The sequence below is a fragment of the Nipponia nippon genome, unplaced genomic scaffold (assembly GCF_047370975.1).
Source record: "Nipponia nippon isolate SJK-2023a ecotype South Korea unplaced genomic scaffold, ASM4737097v1 scaffold_10, whole genome shotgun sequence".
Lineage (NCBI taxonomy): Eukaryota > Metazoa > Chordata > Aves > Pelecaniformes > Threskiornithidae > Nipponia > Nipponia nippon.
In genome coordinates this window covers 31,311,246-31,330,303 of record NW_028262291.1, presented here as the reverse complement: position 1 = coordinate 31,330,303, position 19,058 = coordinate 31,311,246, and the positions used below count along the sequence as shown (strand labels likewise).

Below are 19,058 nucleotides of genomic sequence, written 5' to 3'. Positions count from 1 at the left end.
GTGAGCAGAAGTAGCAGAACTGGAGATTCAGTTCGCTGTTTCAATTTTGTGGCTTCTGTTCCTTTGACACAACGCGGGAGCAAAGGCCCAGTGCTAACACTGCCGGCTCTTTTGTCCGTTACAATTAGGGCGGCATTGCTTCCTATACCTGTGAAATGTACCATGTACTGAAATCTTCCTGTGGTCAAGAACAACAAAGTACGGAACTGGTCCTACAACTGGAAAGCTATTTGGGACTTCAGGGGCTTTCTAAGGGCTCCCCTCTCCCCACCCTGCCCCCCATATAAAAGTCTCCCAAGAGTGTGATGTGTGCGTGGCTGTACATGCCAGGCAATATCCTTATAGCAAAGACGGAGGCTCCAAGGCTCTTTTGTGAAAGACTTCAATCATATAATGATGTAATCTAGGCAAGTCCAGGCTCAGCATAAATAATTGCAATGTCACCTGCCTGGGAGGAGGAGTTCATGAAAATTCCTGGTTGTCTTTTGATCTTAAGGACTCATTTGACAAGGCTTGGCATAATAAAACTTCCCAGTGTGCAGCCAGAACCTTGAATGCATTTCATAGTTGTAAAACAGGCTGTGGGATCCATGCACTGGCACATAGCTTTGCTCTGATTTATTTTGTTTTCAAGAGGGGAAAATGGTTTTGATCTTCACAGTTGTGGGTGAAACCCCTTTACAAAATATCTGTGGAGTGACTGGGGAAATGATTTCTGCCTGGGTCTGCATACAGCTCAGAATAGTGTTTTTTAAAGTATGGACCTTCTCTTTTATCACAGTGTGGTGTTAAATCTGAACTGACAAAGTTTTCTTTTTAAACTGTCAGTTCGGTTCATTCTAATGAAGTCAAATAGATGTACTTCAGCTAGGTTCCTTGGCAGCCAGTCAGTTCTCCTCAGGTGCTGAAGGCATCAACTAGTTTTTACTAAGCTTTTCACATTTCTGGCTTCCCTCTTGACCTCACAAAGCACTGCATGTTCTCCAAACAAAAATAATTGTTGTACTAAAAAATTAGAATGATTAGAAAACAGAAATTTCCTGTAGTTATATTTTACGTTAATTAAAAGAAATAATTAACTTCTTATTTTTGGAATTGCTAACAGAGTATTTCTACGCTGCTGTACCAGAATGCTGTAAAATGTAGTTACCTGTCCATTGAATTCTGTTTAACATGTAGTTCTATATGTAGAATGTAGTCTAAATTATCGGGAATGGAACTTACAATGAAAGAACGTTAGGCCTCCAACTGGTAGTGATAACTTGCTTATTTTCACAAGATTTTTATCTGAAAACTCCTTTGAAGAAAGGAAATACAATTTCAGCTTTACTGCTCTTAGTTTCCTATGTTTCTCCTGTACGTGATAAGTTAAGCGTGGTCCTGATTCTAGCTCCTAAATCTAACCAGAAACAGCATCTTCAAAGTTGATTCTATTTGACTAGCTTTTCTTTTTAACATATTATTCTCTGCATTCTTCATTGTTTTAGTTTGCCTAACCAAAATCTGGCTGCTGTAGCTCATTTTAATTCTCTGCATTCTGCAATCCTTAGTTCTTATTGAAGTTGTAGCAGGAAAAGCTGACTCTGTACCAGCAATCAATTAGTGTTGAAGTGGTTGTCAAATGAAGAATGAAAATTCTTTAATTAGAAGGCAACAAACCTGTCATGGTATCTTGCTAGGAAAACACTGGCCAAAACTTACAAGAAATACTTTGGAAAAATCACTTGTATGAAAAGAGGCCGGTGATCTGGAAAATGCTATAGGAAATGAGATACATACTGCGGATAAAACAAACATCTGTGTGTAAAATGCCCACTTATGTCTACTCTTGAAACTACCTACTTTAGTACTGTTGACAGTAGTTATGCAAAGTGTGTGTAAGCATTTACTGGACTATGGCCTTGGTGTTTGACATTGTTAGCACTTTACTCTTTACTAGAATGAAACATTAGTATTCATGTTATTTTCTTAAGTGGTAAGAAAGTTTAAGAGCTTATACTACGAATAGAAGAACTACAGATAGAAGTCATGTTATTATTAAAAGCAATGGCACAGCTTTCTTTGCCATTTTCTTAAAATGGTTTCAACTAGTTTTCAGAGAAATAAAATTACTCTTGTTAGGTCACTACTTAGGTGCATAGGTAGCTTTACAAGTTGTTTAAAAGTTGGATTCTCTTTCAGGTACCTATCAGTCTTCAGCTGTAGTATGTTTATCCCCCCCCACTTGCTATGAGTGCTGACAGTTTGATGGACGGAGACAGATACTTTGGCAGTTTTCCTGCAGGATCCTTTCAGGCACCATGCTTATTACATGCGGGAAATTCTTAAGTCTTTTTGAGAATACACTAGCAAATATGGAAAGCCAATCTGTTAGATTAGGAAGTTAAATGACAGGTTTTATTGGGTTGAAGGTTAAATTTGAACCTGTTTTGAAAGACAGACAGTGTGAAGGAGGAGAACGAATGTTTCCAAAATTGCTGAGAATTTTAAAAATGCCTATGAAAAATTTAGTATTAGAGTAAATGTACTAAATTACTAATTGTAATAGCTAGATTCTTAATTTGCTGGAAAGTCCTGGTTGCCTCATGTAAATGTGATTCCTTTAGTCTGTGTGCATATGGGCTTTACAATATTCCATATAAAAATTAATTTAATATTTTTTATTTATTAATATTTAATAGGAAATATTTTTCAAAATATTTAAAAACTATAACATAAGATGCATCCTACTACACATCTTTCAGAAGAAGAGAAATAGATAGCACAATTTCTAAACAGTTTCTGAATACTTTGATCTGGTGTACATATATAGCTAATTTAACCAGTTAATTTTCCACTGAGCATGTCTATTCGAAGCAGGATTTCTTATGCAGCTTGAATGTCTAGATTATTGCTTCTGACTGGCTATCTACTTATGATGTTGGGTCTGGTTTTATATATAAGGTTCTGTGCTGGGAATTTGACAAATATATGTTTCATTCTCAGTTCAGAGATTACCAAAGTTACAGGGCTCTTCAATCTTAATTTTTAGTTTTGCACAGTTATATGTAATATACAAGAGTGGTATGCACTTTTGTCAGTACAAAGTCTGAGTGCCTGTCATTTCCAAGTTTAAATCTGTGCATGTCCCCGCTGAGTACAACCCTGAACTGTTTTTTGTTAAATTGTTGGGCATGTATATCTGCTCTCATATCAAAATTAGGTATTATGTCTATAGATGATTGATAGAGAATACAGAAATCCTTATATAGTCATTCATCGATGACATGCTAATTCTGAATTCCAACAGATAAGCACTGAAGGTTTTTCTGTGTTCCAGCATTTAATTCTATAACTGTATTCTGAAAATTATTTGGAATCAGAGCAGGCTTTTTAATTGTGCAAAAATTAATCATGTTTTCCATCTGTGTGATACTGGATACTTCTGCTATGTTATATGCCACTGTTATCAAAATGGCCTAAAAATATACAAACAGTAGTTTTCATTGCATAGAACTTCTATTGAAAGACCGCAAAGCACTTAAAATTCGTAAGTGCAAATTGAAATACAATAATGTGTATAAACTAAATAGGAATTTAACAACAACCAAAGACAGACATATCTGAATATCATTTTCTTGCTTTAATCAAAAGGGAAAATAACCTTAAAAGCATTTTTAAGTAGATATTAACTTTAAAATAACAAATCTAAAAAACATCTGTATTGAAATCATTTTTTCCAGGTGATCCATGGCTGGCTTATCATTTCTTCTCTTTTGCTGCTTTTCTTTTTCTCATTCATCTACCTGGGGTAAGTGAACTAAAGCATTAATATGCTGTTTTTCATGTATCGCTTTGTGTATGTATTTATTTTAGAACTAGCCCTTCAATCTTAAGAAGAATGATAGTGAGTAAGCTATTGCAATAAAATGTTTAGTTTTATATAGGTTTACAGAGTACACATCAAAGAGATATTTATGGGTTTATAGTGCATGTAATATTGTACAGAAGCTGTCCATCACATGCATCACCAGAATGAGCTATCTTCGACAGGGTAGCTTATTCTGCTGGCATATCTTCTGATAACTTAATTTTCCATAGCCATATGACTCAAGGGCAGTTGTTTACATCATGGCTTTGATGGTGGGCTGTATATGCAAAGGCCGTTCGCATGGGAGTGAAAGAAGAGAATTGACTGTAAAGAATCTACTCTCTCACCAAAATACATTCAGTGTTTTTCTTTTCAAATTTGGAAGCATGCCTTTATCCAGACATCAAGCGAAGTTGTACATAATAGTCGGTATTCTCTAAAATGGGCAACCTGATCAGGGTGTTTAACTAGAGTTATGCCGTGAAATTATTATACTGTGTATATTTTTGTACCTCTTGATGACAGATACACTTCTCCTTGAAGAAGCTTATTTAATTTGGTCTCTAGGGGGAGAAAATGGTGTTTCTTCAGTCACTGATTTTTTCCAAAAATTATCTGTGATGCCTTTTTTGGTCAGTATTTTCTCTAACTTTAATAATGACTTTTGAAATACAAGGCAATGTGTGCTGCACAAGCGCAGTGTCGTCTGGGTGGAGACAAGTTGCCAAGCTCACTTCCTTAGGGTTTGGATCGGTGCTGGCACTCTTCCATGAGCATATGTGAGGAGAGGTACTGAAGGCTTTCCTGGCACTGTGCTTTCCTTCACCTGTCCCTGCTGCCTCCCTTTTGCAGAGGTCCAGTGAGTGAGGAGGGAGTTTGTAGACCAATTGTATGCAATGGCAGTAAGGGGCATCCTGTTGACACTGTACATCTGAAAGGCCAGCTAACAACTAGGGAAGACAAATTTCCTGGAGGAAAGTATCATGCAAATTATAAGATTCTTAGTGGCTTGCTGAGTTGGTAGCAGCAGAATCTGCAAAAAGCCATCACAACCATTTCTTCCCTGGGTCAGTGGAAATCACCTGTGACTTGGTGACAACGTATTTGTCTATTTTGGTTTTACTTATTGAGAGTCTTGATTAGTTTATAGTATTTGGTGTGACAGACTGACACGGTTCATCCATAAAGAAAGCTTTTTACTTTAGTGTTTGTGACAAAGAATAAAATAGAATAACCATGTATGTCTTGCTTTGAAGTTAGCAAAGTGTTTCCGTTCCACAGGCAGCAGGTAAGTAGAGAGAGATCTGTTTGCATGCCTTTAAAGATCCATTATAACCTCACAAGTTCTTCTGATTTTTAAAAATCATGAGCATAATCAAAATGACTGGTTTTGCAGTAAAGTCCTTTCCTGTCAGTTTCTGCTTTAATTGAGAAGGAAATAGAATATTAATGAAATTTTTCAGAAAAGTAAAGGAGTTGGTGTGAAGCAAACACTGGTAAAATTATCCCCTTTGTTAAGTACTTTGTTAAGTACTAATTGGAGATAGAATTTTACATTTGTGTCACTACATAGAATAGGAAAATTTTAAAAACAAAATATTCTGAAGCTTGCATCTGTAACTTGTTTCCATTGTTTTAAGCAAACGCAGTCCGTATTCTTTTCCATATTCTTTTTTTTAGTGAGGTTTTTAAGACGTATAACGTTGCCATGGACTACATTACGGTGGCGCTCACGATCTGGAACTTCGGTGTTGTGGGAATGATTTGTATTCATTGGAAGGGTCCGCTTCGGCTCCAGCAGGCATATCTCATAATGATAAGCGCTCTCATGGCCTTGGTGTTCATTAAGTACCTTCCTGAATGGACTGCGTGGCTTATCCTGGCTGTCATTTCAGTGTATGGTAAGGTCTGGGGCAAGGCATAGTAACAGGTATTATGGTGGGAATTCCCTGATTTTTCCGTTTGTCTGACTAGACTTTAAAAAAAGAAAAAAGGGGGGAATCATCCGAAGTAGTGGATAAAGTGATTATACACTTCAGAAATAAGATCACGATCTAAACTGAGATCGGTCCCCTGCGGCTAAGGGCTTTGTATGACTGTGTGGTGCCATCTTCCTTCATTTTTTTCTGGACTTCCTAGATTCTTTGGGGAGGAGAATTGAAATAATTCAAGAGAGGAAGATGTAAGACACCTATGTTGCCATTTTGATCTTTTCTATGAAGGTGGAGAGCTTTTGGCTTCTCATTTTCCCCAAGAATCCTTGGAAACTATCCTATGTTCAGAATTTAGGAGCTTGTTGTTTGGGTACAGTCCCATACAGGTATAGATCTGCCCAACCTACAAATTGCTCAAATTTGTGGACATAGAAACAACACCCTGATCCATGCCTAATAATATAATGAGGAAGCAAGGAAGGATTAAAGGCAGTTTTCGTTGCTCGAAGTCATTTTACATTTAGAAGGATATAGTTGTGAGATCTGTTTCCTTGATTTTTTTTTTTTTTAATAAAAAGAAAATTCATTTGAATTATTGCATATTACAGTTTTTCAGAATGATGACTGAGAGATACCTAGATGTAGTTTTTTCATAAAGCTTTAGAGGGCACTGGACACTTTTGGTAAGAAGATCACTCTATATCCCAAATACAGATTTAGTTCTCAGGCGAGACTAAAATCCAGTTACTTAGACATAATTAAAACATTACAGCGAAGTGTATGCATGAAGGTGTGCTCATAACTTGAATTTTTTTGGAAGCATGTAAGTGTGAGGAATGTGTACTCTGAAGGTCACTGATAATGATAAAGACTGAGAATCTGTCCAGTTGTAGAAGTGCAGGGGTTAATAAGATTTTATTAGCTCTGGTAGGTCAGTGTACTCCTTAGGGGTCCTCTTCCTTCAGAGGGAGGAATAATGTCCCTCATGTGTATGCTTATGGATCATAAGGCACGTTAAGAAAACCTTCCCATCCCCCCTCCTCACTTCCACCCTTCGTATGACTGGAACAAATCTGACTATTCCAAGCATTCAGCCTTCATTCAGTGATTGCAAAACAAAATTACTCTTCAGATCATATTCCAAGACAGTAATGTGGTTGTTTTGAGTAAAGGGGAGGTAAGTTTCAAAGCCTGTGACCCCACACTAAGAATTCTTTACTTGAGCAGGACCAGCAGTCATGCTCGGGAAGTTAGTTCAGGTGCAGAAGGCCTGCTCTGTGCAACATACAGCTCCTGACAAGTAAGCTGTTCCTTTCGGTGTCAGATTTTGTTTCAAATGAATGCAAAGACATATCATAGAATCGTAGAATCGTTAAGGTTGGAAAAGACCCTTAAGATCATCGAGTCCAACTCTTAACCTATCACTGCCAAGTCCACCACTAAACCATGTCCTCAAAGAGTGAGTGGACAACTGCAAAAGGTAGTAGCAAGGTTAATATGTAAATGTTTACAGTTTTCAGTCCAAATATGCAAGACAAGGGAAAAGTAGCTGAGGTTGCTTGTGGAGTTGCAAATTAAATTAACAAACCATCAACATGCAGGTGAGAAAGCAAATGGAGCATCTGATAGATCGTTTTTTCTTAATGCTGTGCTTTGATCTGTATGAGTAACTTGTACAGTCATCCTATTTTGTAAATGATTGCTTTTCAGTTATTTTTTACTTGTTCACCCAGTTTCATATACTGTCCCATGAACAAGAATTGAGGGAAGCAATAAAAAGCTGCTGTTGTTTTCTTATGCTAAATATGCTTTGAACACCTCTCAAATCTATGCAAACACAGCATTTTTCTGCAATGCTTAATAAACCTGGTTTTTCTCCTCTTCACAGGCACATTCACTTTTTTTTCCTCTTTAAGTGGGAAATAAATTGGCAGTCATGCCTACTTCACAGAAGTTATGTAAAGCCTCACTTACCTGTTGTCTTAAAATTTGTTTTAGCATTAAACTTGGGTTAAGAAAAGCTTTGATAATGGAAAGCAAGCTTGGGTATTTCCAAGATGTTGGTTGAATAGTAGCTTTTGTGAATTATTTGCTTTCAACTTGCAAGTCAACATACAGACACAGATACATTTGCAGTTGCGTAATATCTTAACTGAGGAACATCACATTTTTTAAATTTGTGTACATATTACAGTAATATGTAAAACAGGTTGTATAACTGAGAAAATTTAAAAGTATTCCTGTAGGATACTGACTTGTGGCCAATGATGCTCTCAGAAGTCTATGTTCAGGGTAGCATTTTATCTTATTACCAGTCTCTGCAAGTGTTCTAGAAAAACCTTCTTATGTCTGCAGTGATGTAAGATGTGTTCACTCTTCTTTCAGATTTGGTTGCTGTCCTGTGTCCTAAAGGTCCTCTTCGTATGCTAGTTGAAACAGCTCAAGAGAGAAACGAAACTCTCTTCCCAGCACTTATTTACTCCTGTGAGTACATTTCATTAAATGCTTTAAACTTACAATCACCCACTCAGCTGAAGTGATTTTCTCATTTTTCTGTATTTTAACACGATGCTTGTCAGCTGGAATTCTTAGTCTGTTCGCTTGGGCCTCAGTTTTCCTTTCACTGTTGACTCAAAAATGTAGAACATCTTCTGGCCAAGATCTTTCAAGATAAAAACCAGCATGTTTTGTTACAAAATACAAACAGGAAAAATGGTAATACACCTTATTTTGGCCAAAAAAGTATGTCATTGGACTGTGAATTAAGCCTATTCAAAGGACGTATTTGTTTCGGAAAATATTTATCAGCGTTCAGTGCTTAAATAACCTGTGTGTTACTGGAAGGGAAGGGAGAAATTGCCAGGAAGAAGTTAGTTTGCAGAACTATTTTCTCCAGGGCTTGTCTTTTTTGATACATTGTTTCTCCCGGCAGTTGCAAAAATAACCTGCTGAATGCAAATTGCTGTTATCACCTGTGTATCAATTAGTACATAATTCCACTGTTTCTGAAGTTCCGTGTTGCTAGCCGTAATCATATGGACAAACAGTGAAACAGGTTAATCACAAATCATTATGCTACTGGTGCTCCACAAAGGCCTGCATTTGGAAGCAGGAAGCGTGTTGTAGACGGACTGGCTGCTTCAGGGACAAGTTTACAGTGGAGAAAGGGGAGGCGTTTCTTTATCTGTCACTCTTGCTGTGTTTTACTGATACTACTCATAGCTGCCTGTTGTTCTGTTTTGTCAGAGGAGAGGTTAGCACTGAGAAACCACAAACTTGCATTAAAATACACCATTTAAATGTGACAACATTTCATTACCACCAGATTGGAGAATTCTTTGTGATGGTGGGGGCAGAGAACAATTAACTTTGCAGATACTGCCTCTGAATTGGTGTACCTCAGTACCAGTCTTAATAGACCTTTTTGCTTGCAGATAAAAGAACTGATTAATGGAAAAAAGTAAAGAAATCCTTGATTCCGATTTTCAGAGTGGGCCTCATATATAGAAGCAATTTCTCTGGCAACAGCTGTTGCCATTTTTTTCAACATGTAGTAAGAATAAAACTTTTATTCGCCAAATTCTTTAAATGCCTGTTGTAGCTGGTACTGGCTGTGTTCCAGATATTACTGTGCTTTAATGAGAGTAAAATTGCCTGTTGCAAAAGATAGTTGTATCAAAAAAAGAAAAAAAAAAAAGGATTGATGTCAGCACTATCTCAGAATTGCATACATCTGAAGGTATGATTAGCTATGCTTTTTTTTTTTTTTAATAGCAACAATGATATGGCTAGTGAACATGGCTGAGGAAGATCCAGAAGCCCAACGGAAAGCTTCCAAAAACTCCACTTATGATAAACAAGGTGAATATTTCTTTGAAAAGCCTTTATAGTTGTCCTTTTATCAGAATACATCTTTATAGGTACTTGGTTTTTAGCTTTTTAAGTGTCCTGGTGGCTGTAGAAGAAAGAAAGCATGGAGACCTTATTAGGAATGGTGAATCTGTCAAGACTTAAACAATTGCTTACTTACTGTGCAGTTAATGTTCTCGCATTCATTTTTCTGGCGTCCAAGATGTTGGTGATGAAATGACTTAATAGACAGCTGTTGACTGAGCTCAATTGCTTGTCAAATTGCGATGATACAGAATAATGCTAACTCATTTATGTTTCTATTAAACAGAAATGTGTCTAGCCCTCTTGGCTATGCAGCTAGTGTCTAAAAACATGGGGGGGGGGGTGTTTACATGTATTATTAAAGCAGAGCAGAGTTTCTGAATTTAACATGAAGGGGTGTATGTATGTAACTTTCAGTAAAGTTTTCTATTTCACTGGAAAATTAAGCTGTCAATGTTGACTAATGAAGCTAATGTAATATTAGATGAAAGTTTATTCCTTAAACTGTGATCTTTAAATTAGATCACCACAGAACTTCCACTCTGTTATGTCGAAGTACTCCTGAATACTAGGACTTGAGTGCAACATGCAGATGCTGTGACTGTGGAGTGCACATTGACTCCTGATTGTTTAAATATTAAAATCCTAAGTGAGAATGTCTTGTAATGGCGTGTGCCAATGTTAGATGTTACTAAATATTATGGAATACCTCTTTTTCCCCTCATTTTTCTATGATCTTACATGTGGAGAGATTGTCATGTTTTAGAAGGTACATTTTTGAAGGAGATCTTAAATGCCTTTCTTCCTTTGAGCTCCGGCAAACCAGACTCAGAATGAAGATGCTGAAGCAGATGATGGCGGCTTTAGTCAGGAATGGCAGCAACAAAGGGACAATAGAATAGGACCCATTGAATCAACACCTGAATCACGTGCTGCTGTTCAGGCTCTACCCAGTAACTCTCAAACAAGTGAAGACCCCGAAGAACGTGAGTATGGAGTACTGTGTCTGAAAGACTTAGTAAATCTGAAGCTAGTTAGTCAGTCTTAGTCATCCTGACTGCACAGATGTAGTATGCTGTGAGCTAATAGCAAGCTGAAGAGCTGCTCTTGCTCATGATCAATACTGACATGCCTCATAGAAATAGATGGAGCTGCTTTTTGGTAGCTTTTGGTTTTGCTGCAGGACTGAGTAATATTGGCCAAACTGATCTTCAGTTTGATACACAGACTCAAAACTTTAATAGCACAAGCTGCTTTCAGACCATTATACAGTCAGTTGCATTAGTTTCTGTCTTTTTCACACAGTGTTCTGCTGTGTATAACCTCTTTTGGATTTTAGGCCCTGTAAATGCAGTCATTAATGTTTTTTTGCCTCAAGATTAAACTACTGTAATCCACTCTGTAGAAAGCAATGTTTAAAACCTAACTGGAGACTGAAATGAATGCAGAATGCCATGGGCTTGCGTATTTTTCTCCAGCATCTTGCTGAGGTGCAGTATCTTTGGAGAGCATATGACATCAATACTCAGGTATCTGTTTTAACAGACTCATGATTTCCAGTTGGAGTTTAAGCGGTTATTAGATTTGCAAAGCTCTAAATAAATTAGGGTCTGCCTGTCTAATAACTGCTCTCCCCATGTGATGCTGCCATATTTAGCAGGTGCAACTGCTTCCTCTGATTCTCAGGTGCTCCTCTGTTTAAGAATACAGAGATTTCTACTTTAAGAACAATTTTAGAATTTACTTTATCTCAAAAATTCCAAATTCAGAGTGTGTTGCAAATCCATTTTCATTTCTAGAGCTTAGAAAAATAACATTAAGATGCAAAAATTTTAGGAATTGGGCTATTTTAGTTAGTTAACTGGTTAATTAAAACTCTTGTCTGGCCAGACTATTAATTTTCTCCTTCCTGTATTCCTACAGTGAATAGTAATGACAGATGTGCAGTGATCCAGTCAGACTTGTCAGCCAGCATTAGCTGACTAGAAGTTTGGAGTGGTTTATTAGAAATTTGGAGAGTTCACTTGTGTGGAAAGAGTTATCTAGCAGTTGCCTTTGCTTACTGTTCTGTCACGCTGAAACCAAGCATCCAAGTTTTGTTTCAGCAGTTAAAGGGTGTTTTAGTGCTTAAGAGCTTTGCATGAATGCACTGCTCTAGACCATATATTGCAGCCCTGCTGATAGAGAGTAGTGTTGCCTTCTATCTTTTTTCTTGTCTCCTTTTTTTTTCTTTTGTCTTTTTTCTTTTTTTTTTTCCCCAATGATCAACCAGGCATACACCTCTGTTTTGATGCTCTTAGAACTCTAAAATGAGTTTTGGGCTGGACTGTAATCAGGTGACAAAGTAAACGATAGGCCAAATGAAAACAGCTGGTGACCTGATGTTGGCCTCTCTGTCTTAGTATCTTGGACTAAAACCTCAGAAAGTGAACTGGCATTCAGGAAATCTTCATTATTTTGTTTGCAGAAATAATTGAGTATTGTGCTCCCAGAGTTGTTGCTAAGGTGTTAATTACTATTTAAAAGAATAAGACATTAACTCATGAGTTTTCCTAAACCTCACATCTTGGACTAAATACGTTGGGTTTTTTGCCTCTGTGATATGCTCTGTAATTATGCACAAGTGCTTTTTAGAACTACCTTAGTAAAAATTCTGTAGGAAAATTGGGAGGGCAGTGGAATATTTTGCTGGTTATAGGTTTCTAACTGGCAAATCAAACATCATCTGCAAGGGACTTATTTGTTTTCCCCCTCCCTCAGCCAGCTTAAAGGAATCGTATTTCAATATTCTGTTGAATATGACTTGAAAAAGAAAAATGGACACCTCCCTAACAAATCTAATTACAAATACCTGAGTTTGTGTATATTGCGTTTGTCTGTACAGGAGACTAGGAATATAGAAAAATTCTAATTATAGGATGAATTAATTGAGTGGTGTAACATTCCTAAGCTGTCTTGTTTCACGAGAGTTTTTCTTTATCACTTGATTCCGAGTGGTACTAGTTTTGAAAATAAAATGTTCTTATTAGCAAGCCTTGTTGATACTTAATGTAAATCTGTATTATTCTCTGACAATTACTGATATGTAATATTAGTAGACTGTCTGATACTTAATGCTGCTGTATATTCACTTTTGCAGGAGGAGTAAAGCTAGGTTTAGGAGACTTCATTTTTTACAGTGTTCTTGTTGGCAAAGCCTCTGCAACAGCAAGCGGGGACTGGAATACAACTTTAGCGTGTTTTGTAGCCATATTAATTGTGAGTATAATGTATTGTTATAATGGGGGTGGTTTCTGTTGTTCATTGGGGACAAAGTCATAGCTGTTACATTTTTTTTCTTTGAAATTCATTTATTTGGTGGCCAGACTGAAAACTGATGAGGGCTTTAGCTGTGATCTTCATTGGCTGTACGTCTGTCATGTAAGCGTTTAGTTTAGGAAGGCATGAACTGTATCTTGTATTTCTGTGGGATTAATGTTTATATATATAAATCTTTTGCTTGTCAGAGTTCCCTAATTTCTCCCTTTGTGTTTTGTTTTGTTTTGTTTTCTTCCCCTCAGGGTCTGTGCCTTACACTTCTGCTTCTTGCCATCTTTAAGAAGGCCTTACCAGCTCTTCCAATCTCCATAACCTTTGGGCTAGTTTTTTACTTTGCTACAGATAACTTGGTGCAACCCTTTATGGACCAGCTAGCATTCCATCAGTTTTATATCTAGCACACTCGATGCTGGTATTCTATGGATATTTGTAGCAAATCTGGGAGGAGGAAAAATGTTTTTCCCTCAGTTCTCAAGTGAGACTGAAGTTTAATACTCAAGATTCCAAGCCTGAATCATTACAACTTCCTCCGATGGTGGTTGTTTTTTTTTTTCTTTTTCCTGAGACAACTGCTGCACTGGGCACCATATGAATTTTCCTGTGTGAAAGTGGCTTCTTCCTGATGGCTGGTCTAAACCGGGTGCTATTATATCAGAGGTAATCTGATATACATATCTCTGGTAAGGACCACCTGTGTGAAAATTGCTAATGCTTCCACCAGCAATGTGATCTCTTACCACAGGTTGATTATTTTCACAGCATTAAGGGTGCTCAGGACTTCCTTGATGTTAACAGAGGAAGCTGACAAATCCCATGGAACTTGTCCCTGTAACCGCTTGAAGAGAGAGAACCCAATTCAGATTTCTTCAGCAGTGATTTTTTGACAGTGGAGTCCTGACTCTGCTTTGTGTAACGAGAAAGGACTTTGTAGCAATTTGACAAAGGGAGAAAGTACTGTCACTCTAAGAGTGCTCCACCACTTCATAGCCTCTGTGCCTGAGTGTGCTTGGTTTAGTAAATTTAAAAGCTTCCCCCCCGCCCCCCCACTGGAACTAGAGCCTCTTCTCAGTTTTAATACTTTGTATCCTCAAGCATGGAGTGCACCTTCTGTACACCTGCTCCAGTTTATGTAGCTACTCAGACTTGGACTGAATTATTTGGCATTAGTGGATCATAAGGTCCTAATTTGGATCTTAGATTCTAAAAGGCTAATAAACTACATTAAAAAGCAATTTCAGGACTTACTCTTTGTGCTCTTGCAAATCGTTTTGCTAGAACACCATTTCAAACCCTATCTTTGAGAATAGTCACTAACAGCACAGACTGCATTGTTGGTATATGTTCCTTCTATTGAAATTCTTATGAAATAAGTAGACATTTGCAGCAATCCCAGATGGAGTTTAGCTTGGCAGATCTAGAAGCCAAAGTGCTGTTAGTAGCACTTGTAACGCATCATTGAAATTTTTCCTCTTCAAAAATGTGGTTTACAGTTCTGTTGACCTGAAGTATTGGTCACTCAACCATCTAACACCTCAGGTTGGGCAGGGATTTTTTTTTCATGCAGTATCTTTATTGGTGGGGATACTTAAGTTAGGTGACACATTACTTAATGTTACCAAGGAGCAAAATCTGTGGCTCTCTTCACTTTAATTACCTCTCCCGGGAGGAACTGAAGACTGGAGAAATGAAAGACAACTCAAAATCACGGAAAAGAAGATACGGGATTTTGAACTTACAAGGAAAAGAATCGATTCAAACCTTAAAACTGCTAAACTCTATTTTCTTCTTCATTTGAAAGAACTTGTTTATGAATAATTGCTTGGAAATGAGACTTGTGTGAGATGAAGTTTTTGCTGTAGGCTCTTACTCTGTACAAGTTTTTTTTTTTTCTGAGAGAAGCGTAGGGAGTGGATACTATTGATGGGCATTCCATTTTACTTGCATCTTGATACTGGAGTCCTTGCCAAGTAGAACAACTGTCAAAATCCTGACGCAAGCTCCTTTTACCTTTTTTCTCGAGCTTTGTTTCGGTGCCTGTAGATTCAAAGGACTGAGACATCATGGATGCTGCCCAGCCATTGCCCAAATAAGGGAAGAAAGGCTGTGATGCATAAATCTGCTTTAAAACCAAGAAAGGCTTACTTTGATTGTCCTTGGAAACATCTCTCTCTCTTCCAGTATGACTTGCTAACTGTAGTGTTAGCATTTACATTTTCATAAAATATATTGTCTTGTCTCCTCTAAAGTACTTTTATTCATCTCATTTGTGTGCCGATTCGTCGTGGATAGCGTTAATAAACTAACCATATCAAAATTGCTTACACTGACTTTTCAAGTCAAACTTGCTTGTGTTTTCTACCTTAAATCACTGTTCCATGTTTTGCTGCAATGAAGCCTGACTTAAAACAGGTTGGTGTGTTTTTGTTTTGTTTTGTTTTTTGCAAGACTTTGAGTTGTTTTTATACTATTGTAACTTGTCCCTTTCCTGAGCATTATATCTAAGAAAATTCCCTTGTGTGTTTTATTGGGCATCCTAACTATTGTTTCATTGTATAGAACAGGTTTGCTAAGAGTTGGCATCACTAGCATCTGTTTACCTATCTGAGCTGACTTTCAGTTAGGAGTTGTTACTTAAATGCATCAGTCCTCTTTATTGTTTGGGGTTTTTTGGCTTAAATATGCACCATGGGAGCACTAGGTCCATTAAGAGTTGCTTTAGAATCTATAGAAATGCACAAAAGCCTTTCCATGTACTTGAATGGGTGTTAGATGTACAACCCAAGGAAGAGCTCAGAATCTTCAAACACTAAATTGCCGGTCTTCCGCTCCCCAGAGCTGCTTCTGCTATCCTGAAGTTTTAATTTCTGAGCTAGTGTGGAGACTATAAAATCTATATTCACAGAAACTGTTGAAGTTTATGTATTTGAATCTCAAAGTAAATTCAGAAGGGAAATTGCTTTTCAAGCCCAGGCCAATATATGTTAAAGTACACTGCTTATTACCAAGTCTTACATGCACCTTCAAAAACCAGATGAAATTTTCCAGGTTTGCCCTCTTATGCCAAGTTATGGTAGTTTATGCTCCAAATGAGATCTTGCAACTGAAGATCATCTCAGTACTTGGGTCCATGAGGTTCAGTTGAGAGTAGTTTTTGTTTGCATTTGTGTTGTTAATACATAAACGTGAAGGTTGTGTCACTTTTCTTTCCTTTGTCTTAAAACACCAATCTAATTTGAGATCATGCACCGTTTCAGCTTGGTTAGCTTGGTATAACTGAAAGACTTCTTACATGTAGTCTGCATTTTTGAGAGAGTTTTTGTTATTATTAAATTAGTATGTTAATGACAGCACATTAGACTGTAGCTCTGAAAGAACTATTGTGTAACCCTTGTAGGGTTACACAATTCATCTCTTTTGTGCCCAAGCAGACTGACTGGTAACTGTTGTGTGACTGTTTCAGTATTCATACTTCGAAACTGAATCATGATAGCTTTCTCTCCCCTTTCAGCTTACATCAATGATTAGTCCCTTCTTTGGCTAAGCTTCAAATAAATAAATGAGAAAACATAATACCGAGTTACAGATTTGCCTAAAACCCAGCCACTTTATTTCTCTTTTTTTTTTTTTTTTTTTTTTTTTTTTCTGTTGGGGGATTTAATCCAGAGCAAAAAAGAGAGATCCTGGAAGCTGGTCTTATAGCAAAGGTGTATAATGCTGTCATATCTATGTATGGCTATTACGGTGGCACTCAAATTCAAATGTCATCTGTGTGAGGTGAGTCTCGAAGGTACACGTGTGATACTGCAACACATTCAGAGTAGTTCTGACTGGGCAGATGATGACTTCTTAGAGCCAAATAATCAAGGGCTGTGCTCCACTAAAAATGGCTAATCTCCTCAATGTACAAAGCAGACCCTGACTATTTCAGGCATAGGAGACTGGTGCTTCTTGGATATATAGATATATATCTGTACCTATAGAGATGTAGATATATATTATTTGTACTCTGGGCCTGTAGATGACAACTGTTCTGCCATTAGTGCAGTCAAGAATTAAATATGCAGAAGTACATTTTGGGTGGATGGTACTATATGACGGAACTTCTCAAAATGCTTTATTTTAAAAAAAAAAAATTACTTTTGGCAATGATGCTGTTGAAACGAGTTTAATAGACTGTGGAACATATCTGCACTGTGATGGCATCTCAGTGGTAACTTGGTCATTGGGAACGCTGAAACGTGAACTAGGGTGGAATTCTTTTACACTCAAAGCATTTGCTGTTTTCTTTTTTACAAACACTGGTTTGTACATAATCTGAATTGAATGTGAATGTTTTTTAAACACCTTTCCAGTTCTTGATAAGATATGTTTTTGATAGATTATTGCAAATTTTACTGTATTTGTCTAATTATTAAAATAAAAGTTGCATGGGTCCTGACTTTTCTTGCCTTTACTATCTTGTTTTAAAGCCGTCACTTAAAGCTGTTGGAGGCCTAAACACTGTAGCTATTTTTATTCAACATATAATGAGTAAGATTCCTGTCTCAAGAGACTTAAGTAGCTGCTTTATTTCTCAGCAGAAGAGCTTCAAACTGATTTCTATAGAAGTACTTTCTTCTAAAAGCTACTTTTTGCATTCATTTAAAGAGTTGGTCAAAACCTGTTGCAAAAGCACCCATAAGGTATAATTAAGGCATGAAAAAACGGTATGAGATTATACTGAAACACCAGCTGGCACAATGAAGATCAGTCTTACCCAGGAAAAATACACAGCGTGCTCAGAAAGAAAACACTTCATGAGCAGTAGTGTGTATTGTTATTTGGGTGTTGATTTCATATCAGTACGATTGAAAAAGAGATTTTCCCAGCAGCATTTTTTTTGTTCTTTTGGAGAAGCATTCACCGCAAAGTTCAACTTTGTCTGAGTTGGCTGACTGCTATTGAAGATGTTTCTTTGGGGGATTGCCTTGTCTCTGCATGGAAGGCCTGCATGGAACACCTAAAGAAAGGTCCGTCCCGAGAAGCAGAAAGTCAAGCACAGGTGGTAGGAGGCCTGCATGGATGAGCAAGGAGCTCCTAACTGACCCCAAACAGGAAGTGCAGAAGAGGTAGAAGCAGGGGCAGATGACCCAAAAGAAGCGTACAGTTGCTTTCTGATCTTGCAGGGATAGGGTTAAGAAAGCCGAGGGCCCTCTGGAGTTGAATCTGGCAAGGGATGAGAAGGGCAAGAAAAAAGGATTCTACAACTATATAACAGCAAGAGGAAGACTAGGGAAAAAAGGTGTCCTCCCCTGCTGAACGGGGCAGGGGAACTTGTGACAAATGACGTGGAGAGGTCTGAGGTACTTGTTGCCTTCCTTGCCTCAGTCTTTATTGTAAGACTGGCCTTAAGGAATCCCATACCCCTGAGACCAGAGAGAAAGTCTGGAACAAGGTAGACTTAACCTTGGTTAAGTGGAAGAGGCCAGGTTAGGGAGCACGTAAACAAACTGGATGTACTTAAGCCTGTGAGGCCTGACAGGTTGCACCTCTGAGTGCTGGCTGATGTCATTGCGAGGCCACTCTCAGTTGTCTTTGAGTGGTCATGGCAGCTGGGAGAGGTTCCTGAAGACTGGAAGAGAGCAAATTTCTCTCCTATTCTCAAGAAGAGCAGGAAAGAAGAATGTGGGAGCTGCAGGCCAGTCAGCCTCACCTCAGTCCCTGGGAAGCTGACACAGAAAATTATCCTGGAATGCACTTCCAAATGCATAAGGGACAAGAGGGTGACTGGGAGTAGTTAGAATGGATTTACAAAGGGGAAATCACGCTTGACCAACCTCATTGCCTTCTACAACGAGGTGACTGGCTTGCTGGATGAGGGGAGAGCAGTTGATGTTGTTTACTTCGACTTTTGTAAAGGTTTTCACACCATCTCCCATATCATCATAGACAAGCAGACAAAGTATGGGTTAGATAAGTGGATAGTGAGAAGGACTGAAAACTGGCACAATGCTCGGGCCCAGAGGGCTGTGATCAGCAGCACAAAGTCCAATTGGAGGCAAGTCACTAGTGGTATATGACAG

At 37.9% G+C, this 19,058-nt stretch overlaps 1 protein-coding gene across 13 annotated transcripts in view; it reads left to right on the top strand.

Annotated features, from left to right (window-relative positions):
* PSEN1 (presenilin 1) overlaps positions 1–17,434 on the top strand; it is a 30,152-nt gene extending 12,718 nt beyond the window's left edge. For 12 of the 13 annotated variants that reach the window (XM_087746397.1, XM_087746401.1, XM_087746402.1 and 9 more), the window contains 7 exons: positions 3,723–3,790; positions 5,531–5,751; positions 8,170–8,268; positions 9,559–9,645; positions 10,491–10,664; positions 12,818–12,936; positions 13,239–17,434. In XM_087746397.1, coding sequence (XP_087602523.1) covers positions 3,723–3,790; positions 5,531–5,751; positions 8,170–8,268; positions 9,559–9,645; positions 10,491–10,664; positions 12,818–12,936; positions 13,239–13,394 — 924 coding nt within the window. In that variant the 3' untranslated portion in view covers positions 13,395–17,434. The remainder of the gene's footprint in view (positions 1–3,722; positions 3,791–5,530; positions 5,752–8,169; positions 8,269–9,558; positions 9,646–10,490; positions 10,665–12,817; positions 12,937–13,238) is intronic. The other variant, XR_015701971.1, reaches the window with a different exon arrangement.
* The last annotated feature ends 1,624 nt before the right edge of the window (positions 17,435–19,058 follow it).